General features: G+C 39.9%; 1 protein-coding gene across 1 annotated transcript in view; it reads right to left on the reverse strand.

The window, feature by feature from the left end:
• The window catches only part of LOC150040574 (X-linked retinitis pigmentosa GTPase regulator-like), a 60,616-nt gene that overhangs the window by 38,803 nt on the left and 9,160 nt on the right, over positions 1-12,653 (reverse strand). Inside the window, exons 7-9 of the mRNA XM_090326666.1 lie at positions 11,692-11,850; positions 7,397-7,552; positions 926-1,050 (exon numbers count right to left, since the gene is read on the reverse strand). Coding sequence (XP_090182792.1) covers positions 926-1,050; positions 7,397-7,552; positions 11,692-11,850 — 440 coding nt within the window. The remainder of the gene's footprint in view (positions 1-925; positions 1,051-7,396; positions 7,553-11,691; positions 11,851-12,653) is intronic.

Below are 12,653 nucleotides of genomic sequence, written 5' to 3' on the forward strand. Positions count from 1 at the left end.
GGGCTGGCAAAAAAAAATAACTTCCAAGCCTAACCCTTTTACTTCTCATGAATATTTTCTAAGTTAAATGCTTGCAGGTAACCATGGATTAAGATGGAACAATAAGACTAATATTCAAACAACTTTTTTGCCAGTCCTGGCTTTAACTCAGGGCCTGGACACTGTCCTTGAGCTTTCTCAAGGCTAGCACTCTACCACTTGATCCACAGAACCACTTCCAGCTTTTTCTATGTATGTGGTACCTAGGAATCAAACCCACGTCTTCATGCATGATAGGCAAGCAATCTACCACTAGCCCAAACACCCAGCCCATGAACCAATATTCAAAGAATTTGTTTTTTCAGTCATGGGCCTTGAACTCTGGGCCTGGGCCCAGTCCCTGAACTCTTCAGCTCAAGGCTACCACACTCCCCTTGAGCCACAGCAACACTTCCAGTTTTCTGGTGGTTCATTTGATTCTCACAGATTTTAGTGCCCAGGCAGGCTTTGAACCGCAATCCTCAGATCTCACTCTTCTGAGAAGCTAGGATTATAGGCGTGAGCCACTGTGCCCAAGTCTGTTCATTTTCTCTAAAATACTAAAATAAGCCAGGTGTGGTGGCTCACACCTGTAATCCTAACTACTCAGGAGGCTGAGATCTGAGGAACAAGGTTCAAAGCAAGCCCAGGCACAAAAGGACCTGAGACTCTTATCTCCAATTTACTTCTAGAAAACGGGAAGTGGGACTTGGTTCATGGGAAGGCAGTAGCCTTGAGCTGAAGAGTTCAGAGACAACACCCAGGCCCAAGGGTAGGGTGGTAGCCTTGAGCTAAAGAGCTCAGGGACAGTGCCCAGGCCTAGTTCAAGCCATACAACCCACAAAAAAATACTAAAATACTCTAACCTAAGAGTATGAAAATATAAAGAAACATGTAATACCCTTACCTGTTGAACTACGAATCTCAAAAAATTAGAACATAAGGTGGGAAAAAATTGGTTGGTAAAATTCTCCAATCCAAGTCCTAATTTTCCATGGCGGCCATCTCCAAAAGTATACATAAGACCTATGTCTAAAATGCAAACAAAAAAAGAAGAAAATTACAAAAGTGATACTTGTATGGCTCTATTTGTGAACAGTCAAATATACTAATTTATACTGCAATTATAATCTTCCCACCAAATTCTGCATTAAATTTAATCTGGTCCATTGATCTTCCCACACTGTCTATGGTCTGTGTTTCTAAGGCTTTTTTTTTTTTTGCCAGTGCTGGGCTTAAGCTCAGAGCCTGAGCACTGTCCTTGGATTTTTCTCAAGGCTAGAACTCTACCACTTGAGCCTCGGCACCACTTCTGGCTTTTTCTAAGTATGTGGTACCAAGGAATCAAACCCAGGTCTTCGTGCATGCTAGGAAAGCACTCTACCAAGAGGGCAAACTCCCGGCCCTGGTTTGTGTTTCTATACATGTAACATCGTGCAATGAAAACTCAGCATAGCTCACTAAACCTTGGTGGTTTGTGAAGGTAAGTTCTTATAATAGAAGATATTGTGTAGAACAGCAGTACAATACTGAATCTTATATATACTATCGATCTAAGATATATATCATCTGAAACAGAAAGATGTATATAGATAAATGATGTATCTCTACAGATAGATGATATATAAATAAACATCATCTATCTGAGATATACTTTTCTCAAGGAAAATGAGATTATTGTATTCTGACTTCCATTTCAATACTATCTGTTTTATCCTCAGATCACTGATAAGTCCAAGTTTCTTAACACTGGCACTACTGACATTTGGATTGTGTGGGTCTGTCCTGTACATTATGGGATATTTAGCATCATCCTTGGCTTCTACTCTCTTATATGCCAGTAGAACAACACTTCTCTGCAGCTTTGACAAACAAAAATGTCTACAAGTACCATGTGTCTTCTGGAAGAATAAATCTGGCTAAGGTAGAGAACCACTGATTTAGTTAAATATAAATGTGTCTTTGAGTCACTCAGTTCTTGAACTCATTCTACAACTTTCTGCCTAAGGAAATGTTATGAGCTAACCAAACATACTGACTTGTCTCCATACCAATATCTTGATGCCTTTTACACTTGGGCTCATGATGAATAATGTTGCTACTTCTCTCTAAAAAACAATTTTGTGTGCTGCCACTTCTAAACCTATTCTAAACTTTTCCTTATTAGTCCATACTCCTCTTTCATCCCTACATCTTAAGTGTGTTAAGTGGCTTGAAGCAGAAATCAGGGGTACACAGAAGAGTCTGCCGATTAAGAAGGCTTTTGATTAATGGTTAAAGAAAGTTTTAATGTAAGAATAGAATGTGGAATCTTCTATCTGGCAAATATCATGTAACCCTTTTATTAATTACAATAAAAAATATAAAAAAAGAATGTGGAATCTTTTAGGTAGGCCCTCCAGGCACGAATCAAGAGAAAACATAAATCAGAAAAGAAGTGAAAAAGCAACCAATGAGCCCAGAGCACAAAGGAAGGAGTAGTATCAATCTTAAGAAAAGTGACATGGGGCCAGGAGTTTGGCCTAGTGGTAGAGTGCTTCCCTAACATTCATGAAGACCCGGGGTCGATTCCTTGGTACCACATACATAGAAAAAAAAAGCCATAAATGGTGCTGTGGCACAAGTGGCAGAGCTCTAGCCTAGAGAAAGCCCAAGGACAGTGCCCAGGCGCTGAGTTCAAGGCCCAGGACTGGCAAAAAAAATAAGAAAAGAAAAGTGATTTAATCATACTATAAAGGGTTCAATTGGTTCAGATTACAAATTTTTTAAATCTCCTTAAAGGGCATTGAAAGCACTAAGACTTTTATGCTATGAAATAAATGACTCCTATTTTGGGACTTCTGATTTAGAAAACAAAAACGACTGCACATTAACAAAATCCTAGGGTTGAATAGGATGATTGGAAGATAAAAAGTAACTAACTAGTTAAAAAAATTATAAAAACATCCAGGACACCGTGCTGTGTGTCTTTGAGTTCCTGTCCTGTTTCCCATCTCCTGGCTTTTCTCTGGTCACCATGGCATACCAGTTCAGAGGGCTGAATTGGTTTGTTGGTATTGTTGTTTTCTCTCCTCTATGGCCTTCGTAGCACAATTTCCTAACAGTGTTAAGTGTATTTGCTGGTTGCTGGTCTTTGATGCAGGAGTATGCAATGAAGTTTCTGGCCTTTTAATAAAGACTGAAAGATTCAACCCCTCAAAAAAAAAACTACAAAAAACGAAAAAACAAAACAATAAAACCCAGCCACACCTGGGTGGCTTACACCTATAGTCCTTGCTAATGAAGAGGCTGAGATCTGAGGATCATGGTTTGAAGCCAGCCTACACAGAAAAGTTCATGAGACCCTTATCTTCAATTAAAAACCAGAAAGTCAGAAGTGGAGCTGTGGATCAAGTCAGAGATTGCTAGCCTTGAGAAAAGAGTTCAGGTACAGAACCCATACTCAGAGTTAAAGTCCTAGGACCAGAGTGGTGAGGTAACAGATTCCACTTAAAGAAACTGATAACTAGTATTTACAATTTTAGATTCTTATAATTTTTACTATTAGATATTTCTTTTTAAGCATACTCCTTATTACCCATATCCCTTGCTCCTTCTTTGTTTGATCCTGATTTATTTTGTCAATCCTGGGACCTGAACTCAGGGCCTGGGCACTGTCCTTGAGCTTCTTTTGTTCAAGGCTAGCACTCAACAACTTGAGCTAGTACCATTTCTGGCTTTTCCTGTTTATGTGGTACTGAGGACTCGAAGCCAGGTCTTCAGGCACGCAAGGCAAACACTCTACTATTAGGCCATGCTCCTGGCATCCCCCAAAAAATGTTCTATTAAGTTTCACCTTTCAAATTTGATTTTTCTTTTATTTGATAAACAAACTCTGCTAGAATCTGCCTGATTTGACTTCTATCCATGAGACACGCTGGGCACCTATAATCCTAGCTACTCAGGAAGCTGAGATCTGAGGATCACAGTTCTAAGCCAGCCCAGACTTGGAAAAAGAAGCTGGAAGTGGTGCTGTGGCTCCAGTGGAAGAATGCTACCCTTGAGCACAAAGAGGCTCAGGGATTGTGCCTAGGCTCTGAATTCAAGCCCCAGGACTGGCAAAAAAAAAGAGCCACTCACTTGGTGGTAGTAGCTCTCATATGTAATCCTTGAATATTGAGGTTCGAAGGAATGTCTCAGACAGGAACGTCCTTGAGGCTCTTTTTCTTTGCCAGTCCTGGGGCTTGAACTCAGTGCCTGAGCACTGTTCTCGAGCTTTCTCAGGGCTAAAGTTCTGCCACTTGAGCCACAGCACCACGTCCAGCTTTTTCTATGTATGTGGTACTGAGGAATTGAACCCGGGTCTTCACACATGCTAGGCAAGCACTCTAACACTAGGCACTAGGCCAAACTACGGGCCCCTCCCCGTGACTCTTATCTTTAATTAACCACCAAAAGCTAGAAGTGGAGCTGTGGCTCAAATGGTAGGGCATTAGCCTTGTGGAAAAAATGCTGGGAGAGAAGGGGTAATCAATGTTCAAGAAGTAACATACCTACTACCTGACGAATGTAACTGTAACCCCTCTATATATTACCCCCAAAATAAAATACAATAAAAATAATTTTAAAAAATGCTTAGAGAAAGAGTTCAGGCCCCGAGTTCAAGTCCCAGGACTATCAGGAAAAAAATAAGCCAGCTATACTAATAAGCTGGCAGGAATTTACAGGAAACTTATTACACACCTCTCAATGGTCCTAGAGGAAAAAGAAGATCTTTAACACTTGCCCCTTAGACAAGATAGAAGAGCAAAAAGTTATTTTTTTGTCCTTTAAGTCTTCATCAGAAGATTTAATTAAAACTTAACTGAAGCTGGGCACAGTGGCTCACACCTATAATCCTAGCTACTAAGGAGGCTGAGATCTGAGGATCGCAGTTCAAAGCCAGCCTGGCACTAAAGTCAGTGGGACTCTTATCTCCAATTAACCAATATCAAACCGGAAGTGGGGCTGTGGCTCAAGGGGTAGGGTGGTAGCCTTGGGCTGACGAGCTCAGGGACAGTGCCCAGGCCAGAATTCAAGTCACACAACCAACAGAATACAAAACAAAACAAAACAAACAAACAAAAACCTGAAGCTGGGTGCTAGTGGCTCATGCCTGTGATTCTAAGTACTCAGAAGGCTGAATTTTGAGGATCTGTGGTTCAAAGCCATCCTGGGCAGGAAAGTTCATGGGACTCATCTCCAATTAACTACCAGAAAACTGGAAGTGGAGCTGTGGCTCCTAGTGGTAGAAAAGTTAGTCTTGACCACAAAAGTTCAGAGACAGTGCACAGGCCCTTGGTAGGAAGTTAGTCTTGACCATGAAAGTTCACGGACCGGCACATGTGCCAGGCCCTAAGTTCATGCCCCACAACTGACAAAAACTATTAAAAAAACCTGAACTTAAAATGTAATTATATGTCAGATGATCCATAAAAAATGGCTTATATTTACTATGAATGGCAATTTAGAGTAGACTAAAAATGAAAATCAAGACAGAGAAACAGATTAGGATCTTGCAGTAAGGATAAATTTTATACATATCAATATGTTCTGTTAGATAAGAAAGAAATACTTATTTATATTCTGCATAGTACTATTACATGTTATGTTAACACTAACAACTGATAATGGCTAAGTTATCCTTTCTAAAGGGTTGTATGGAGAAGAGATTCTTGGTAATACACTAAATTTGCTTAACCCTAATTTAATTAGTTAGCATTAGATGAGGTCTACGTTAGAAGGAGTTTTTTTGAAAACAGGAGAATAAAATAGAAATAGAAGCACTTGGATTATTTTTAATATGTTAGATGTTTCTGGCTTTTTGACACTTTATACCTCATTTTTAGACAGAAAAAAATGAAACTACAAACGCTTTTGTTATAAAAGAATTTACACCCTAGAGTATAGCCATTACTTACTACTAAATAACTGAATATATAAAGGAAGAATATTCTTCATCCTATTTTATTAATAACACTGAGTTTGAGAGTTAAGGCCAAAGAAATATTTCTCCTAATAAAAGAGAAAGCAAGAGACCTGAATAATTTATCATTTCTCTGTGTATTTTTTAATTTTTTTACTTGTAGATATATAGGCACATTCTAGTTACTGTAAATGAGGGAAACCATGCAACCTATGTTTCTTTAAGTCTGGCAATACCTGCATCTGACCATGTAAAATAATATTTATCAATACTGAACTTCAGCCAGGCACTGGTAGCTCACTCATGCCTGTAATCCTAGGTACTCTGGAAGCTGAGATATGAGGATTGCAGTTCAAAGCCAGACAGGGCATGAAAATCAGTGAGATTCTTATATCCAATTAAACGGCCAAAAACTGGAAGTGGCACTGTGGTTCACGTGGTAGAGAGCTATCCTTACGCAAAGGAAGTTTAGGGACAATGCTGAGGCCCAGAGTTCAAGCCCTATGACCACTTTCCTCCCCACCCCCCATAAAAAGAACTTCAGAAAATGGAAACAACAATTTTTTTTCTTCTTTGTTTTTGTTTTCATTTCCTTTTGTCCTGATTTTTTCTTTATCTATCTTTAGGAGGACAAGGGGGGGGGCAAATAAATGGTGGGACAACATGTAAATAAATGCAGCAGTGGCACTCACTAAACACCAGGTTGAAAATGAACTATACAACTTGTGGGTGGGGACAGGAGGGAAAAAATGGAAGAGAGTAAGGGAAGGGATGACATTGTTAAAAAATATATGTATTTTTTTTCTGTCAGTCAAGGGGCTTGGACTCGGCCTGGGCAGTATCCCTGAACTTTTCAGCTCAAGGCTACCACCCTACCCCTGGGACCACAGTTCTACATTCCATTTTCTAGTGATTAATTGGAGATAAGAGACTCACTTTCTTTAGGGAATGGCTTTGAACTATATCCTCAGATCTCAGCCTCCTTAGTAGCTAGGATTATAGACATGGGCCACCACACCCAACTAATAAATGTACTCTTTATCTGAATTATATAAATGTGATCTCTCTGTATATCACTTGTACAGGAACAATAAGTAAACTTTCTTTTTTTTTTAAGAGAAGCCAGAGGGCCAGGAGCATGGCCTAGTGGTAGCGTGCTTGCCTAGCATTCATGAAGCCCTGGGTTTGATTTCTCAGTACCACATACACAGAAAAAGCTGGAACTGGTGCTGTGGCTCAAGTGGTAGAAGGAAAGCCTTGAGAAAGCGCAAGGACAGAACTTAGGCCCTGAGTTCAAGCCCCAGGATGGCAAAAAAAAAAATTCAATTTTTTCTTAATCACTATTCCTTTGAGAATAAACTTGTTCCATGTATTCTTTTTTTGTGATAACATAAACCTAGATCTGTAATTTAAAACAGACCATTTAATACATACCTGTCATCACAGCCGTGTGATTTTCTCCACAGGAAACAGAAGTTACTTTCTGATCCTTAATATGATCAACGACTTTGGGTTCTGAAGTTTCAAAAAGAGCAGTGCCAAGGCCTAGCTGACCAAATTGTCCCAGTCCAAAGGTATATACAGTTTTCTCTAAAAGGAAAGGGCCAAAAACAAGTAAAAGTTCCAACAGAGGCAGTCACTTGGATATCTTATAAAGAATTGTGATATATAACTTTTATAATGAAGGTTAACTGCCTCCAAAAGAAATACCCACATATAAGAACAGTAATACTAGCCAGGCACCATGGCTCACACCTGTAATCCTAGCTACTCGGGAGGCTGAGATCTGAGGATCAAGGTTCAAAGCCAGCTGGAGCACAAAAGGATCTGAGACTCTTACCTCCAACTGACCTCTAGAAAATGGGAAGTGGGGCTTGGCTCAAGGGTAGGGTGGAGCTGAAGAGTTCAGGGACAGCGCACAGGCCCAGCAATAGGTTGGTAGCCTTGAGCTGAAGAGCTCAGGCCAAGTCCAAGCCCCACAACCACACATACACGAAAGGATTAATACTCATGTGTAAACTTTTCAATGCTGAAGAGAAAACTGAAGGGACACACAGTTGTAAAAACAAATTATGAGTCTAATGTTATCTGTTTTTTTGGCCAGTCCTAGGCCTGGCTGATATCCATGCCCTTCTCTGTGCTCAGGGCGAGGAATCTATTCCTTGAACAGTGCCACTTCCAGCTTTTTCTAAGCAGATTTATCAAAGATAAGAGTCCCATGGACTTTTCTTCCAAGGATGGCTTGGAAATTGTGATCCTCAGATATCAGCCTCTGGTGGAGCTAGAATTATAGGTGTGACCCACCAGTGCCTGGCTAATTTTATCTTTTATACACAGCCATAAAAGGACATAAAATATTTCAAATGTTTTCACTGTAAACTAATGCCTTTCACTATTATTAATGTGAACAGTGGTTTTTTTTTTTTTGGTCGGTTGTGGGGCTTGAACTCTGGGCCTGGATGCTGTCTCTGAGTTCAAGGCCAGTGCTCCAGTACTTGAGCCACAGCGCCACTTCCAGTTTTCTGGAGATTAACTGGACATAATGTCTTAAGGGCTTTTAGTGCCTAGACTAGCATTGAACTGGGATCCTCAGATCTATCTCCTGTGTAGCTAGGATTACAGGCATGAGCAGTGTTTTCTATAGAAATAAAGAGACCCAGGTTCAATTCCTCGGTAATACATACACAGACAAAGCCAGAAATGGTGCTGTGGGTACTATTTACCATAGCAAAGATATGGAACCATCCCAGATGGCCCCTCAGTTGATGAGTGGATCAACAAGATGTGGTATTTATACACAATTCTATGTTGCTGTCAGAAAGAATGACATCGCCCCATTTGTAAGGAAATGGAAAGACTTAGAAAAAATCATATTAAGTGAAGTATGCCAGACTCAAAGGAACATAGGCTCAATGGTTTCCCTCATTTGTCATAAACAGTGGAAACCTTAGGCTCTCCTAGCAGAGATTTACAATAGAACAAAACCTAGATACATAAGGCCATATAGAATGATGCTAAACGAAAGGACCTCCAGGATATAGAAACAAAAGCCATATAATGAGTATTTGTTGTCCTTAATGTACTATGTTATCTCTCATCTCTTTTACTGTCCCTTGGTTATCTCATATTGTTATAGTATTTCACCTGGTTATCTGATATATTGTAGATATGCGTATTTGGTTATTTCAAGTTGGATAGGGAAGGGAGGAAAACAAGATGAGGGGTGGGGTTGGGGGGGTGGGAAATGGGGACCAAGACATGACAAAGGGTATCAATGTATGTGAAGTAATTCACCTTCTATCTGGTGAATATAATGTAACCCTTCTATTAATTACAATAAAAATATATGAAAAAAAAGAAATGGTGCTGTGGTTCAAGTGGCAGAGTGCTAGCCTTGAGGAAAAAGCCCAAGGACAGTACTCAGGCCCTGAGTTCAAGCCCCAGGACTGGCATAAAAAAGAAGAAATAATCTATTCGGTAAGATATAATTTCGGGGCTAGGGGTAAAATTCAGTGATAGAGCACCTGCTTTGGATTCAGTACTCTGTACCACATGTAAAAAAATTACATGTTATATTAATTATAAAACTCAGAAGCCCTCCAGACGCCAGGGGCTCACACCTATAATCCTAGCTACTCTGGAAGCTGGGATTTGAGGACTGTGGTTCCAAGCCAGGCAGGGCACGAAAGTCCCTGAGAGCCTTATTTCCAATTATCCACTAAAAAATTAGAAATGGCACTGTGGTAGAACATTAAGTCTTGAGCTAAAGAGCTCAGGGACAGCTCCCAGGCCCAAAGTTTAAGTCCCACCACCAACCAAAAATAAGTCAGAAACCCAAAGTGATGTTAAGATCACATAACATTAAGATTATAACATTTTATTATGTGTAAGTTAAAACTTTACTTTTTGATTATTTTATTGTCAGGGTGATATATAGAGGGGTTAAATTTACATTCGTAAGGTAATGAGTACATGACTTCTTGAATATTGTTATCCCTTCCCACTTTCCCTCCCCTTACTCCCTCCCAAGTTGTAAAGTTCATTTCCAACATATTGCATTGTTAATAATGCTATTACATAGGTTCACCCTTTGTCCTTTGTCTCATTATCTTGTTTTTCCACTTCCCTTCCCTAATTCAAATAAACATATACAATACACCAGGTACCAAAGTCAGATACAGTAACAATAGGGGATAAACCATAAAACTTTACTGTTTTTAATGAGTTACTGTAACAAATATAAAATTACAAAGAAATTCTCATGCTATATAGTATAAATATTTCAAAAAATTAACAGTAGGGCGGTAGCCTTGCGCTGAAGAGCTCAGGGGCAGTACACAGGCCAAGTTCAAGCCCCATAATCCACAAAAAAAGAAAAGAAAGAAAGAAAAAAAATAACAACACTAGAAAATACCATGAAGAAATAGCTTCTATAAAAATTAGTTAAAATAAGATAAATATGGAATACAAATATACGAAGAAAGGGATCTTTGAAACTGAGCCAGGCATTATTTTCTGTTATTTAAATGTATTAAGGTCATGAAAATGTTAATTGTGCAAGTACAAATAAAATTAAAGGGGCCAGGAGCATGGCCTAGTGGTAAACTGCTTGCCTAGCATGCAGGAAGCCCTGGATTTGATTCCTCAGTACCACATACATAAAAAATCTGGAAGTGAGCCAGGCACAATGGCTTATGCCTGTAATCCTAGCTACTCAGGAGGCTGAAATCTGAGGATCAAAGTTCAAAGCCAGCCTGGGCACAAAAGGACCTGAGACTCTTATCTCCAATTAACCTCTAGAAAATGGGAAGTGGGGCTTCTCTCCAGGGTAGGGAAGTAGCCTTGAGCTAAAGAGTTCATGGACAATGACCAGGCCCAGGAGTAGGGTGGTAGCCCTGAGCTGAAGAGCTCTGGGACAGTGCCTAGGCCAAGATCAAGCCCCATGACCCACAAAAAAAAGCTGGAAGTGGTTCTATGGCTCAAGTTGTATAGCACAAGTCTTGAGAAAGTCCAAGGATAGTCCCCAGGCCTTGAGTTAAAGCCCCAAGACTGGCAAAAAATAAGATCTTCTTTTCCTACTTAAGAAATTCTTGCACAGAATAGATATATGTATATATAGGATGTATATAACTATAGGAATAAAAGGTGATATGGGAAACTGGTGGCTCATGCCTGTAATCCTAGCTACTTGGGAAGCTGAGATCTGAGGATTGCGGTTCAAAGCCAGCCCAGACACTAAAGTCAGTGAGATTCTTATCTTCAATTAACCATTAAAAAACAGGAAATGGCAGGCCAGAAGTTTAGCCTAGTGGTAGAGTGCTAGCCTAGCATGCACAAACACTCAAGTTCGATTCCTCGGTACCACATGCATAGAAAAAACCCGGAAGTGGTGCTGAGGCTCAAGTGGTAGAGCTCTAGCTTTGAGAAAGTCCAAGGACAATGCTCAGACCCTGAGTTCAAGCCCAGGACTAGCAAAAAAATACAAAACAAAACAGGAAGTGGCATTGTGGTTCAAGGGGTAGGGCAAGAGCCTCAAGCTGAAGAGCTCAGGGACAATGCGCAGGCCCAGGAATAAGGCGGTAGCCTTGAGCTGAGGAGCTCAGGGACAACACCCATGCCCAGAGTTCAGGCCCCATGACCCACTAAAAAAAAGATTTTTTAAATGTCATTAGTGATCACAGAAAGCAGACTATAACAGTATGCTATATAACAGTATGTTCCATGCATACCTGTGAGAACAATAGTGTGCCCTCCACCACAGGCTACTTGCAACACCCTTTCAACAATTCCAGTCACCCGCTGAGGTAATCTGTGGTTGGTCAGCAGCTTACTGGGAAGACCTAATTTTCCATGCTCAGGCTCTCCAAATGTGTAAAGTTCACCATCTACTATTGAAGGCAGAGTAAAGTGATGAATGTTGACATAAACATGAACAAAGCATGGACTTTTAGTACACATTTTCATGCTCAAAAATGTAAGACAATCACAAAAACTAAAGAGTGCAATGTAGTCAAGTCATTATAGTTTAAGATAAACAATTCTATTTGCATGCCTAATAATTTAGTCGGAGTTTACTGGTAAAATCAACTTGCTCCATCATTGGGTAATTATCATCAGGGATACAGTAGTAAACAATATCAACAAAACCAGGTTTGCTTGATCTTAGCATCATCCTACTAGCAACTGACTAATATTTCTGGAATGTACTGGAACCAGTCATTTAGCACTTTCCTAACCCTGAAATATGATCCACAGCATAAAGAGTAAATATATAAAATGAGGATGAATCATCCCCAAGATGCTTTTATTGTTATAAAAACTATGAATCCAATGGAAAGCCATGATTGTATTTCTACTATTACTAGTATAGATAAAGACAATAATAAGGTCCAAGACATAAAAGATTGTTAGTGGGTTTAATAAAGAGAAAAATTAAGGATACTGAGAAAAGTCCTACCAAAAAAACTCCCATACTGCACTCTTCTTGTCCATCTAATTTTCATTCTGGCTCTCAACAAGGAATATCTATGGCTCACTTACATGAAACAGGCCAGGTCCCAGTGGCTCACACCTACAATCCTAGCCACCCAGGAGGTTGAGATCTGAGGATCACAGTTCAAAGCCAGCCCAGGCACAAAAGTTAAGCAAATTAATCACTAGAAAACCAGAAGTGGAGCAGTGGTTCAAAGTG

Source organism: Megascapheus bottae, chromosome X (genome assembly GCF_031878675.1).
Source record: "Megascapheus bottae isolate mThoBot1 chromosome X, mThoBot2.hap1, whole genome shotgun sequence".
In the NCBI taxonomy this organism is placed as follows: Eukaryota; Metazoa; Chordata; class Mammalia; order Rodentia; family Geomyidae; genus Megascapheus; species Megascapheus bottae.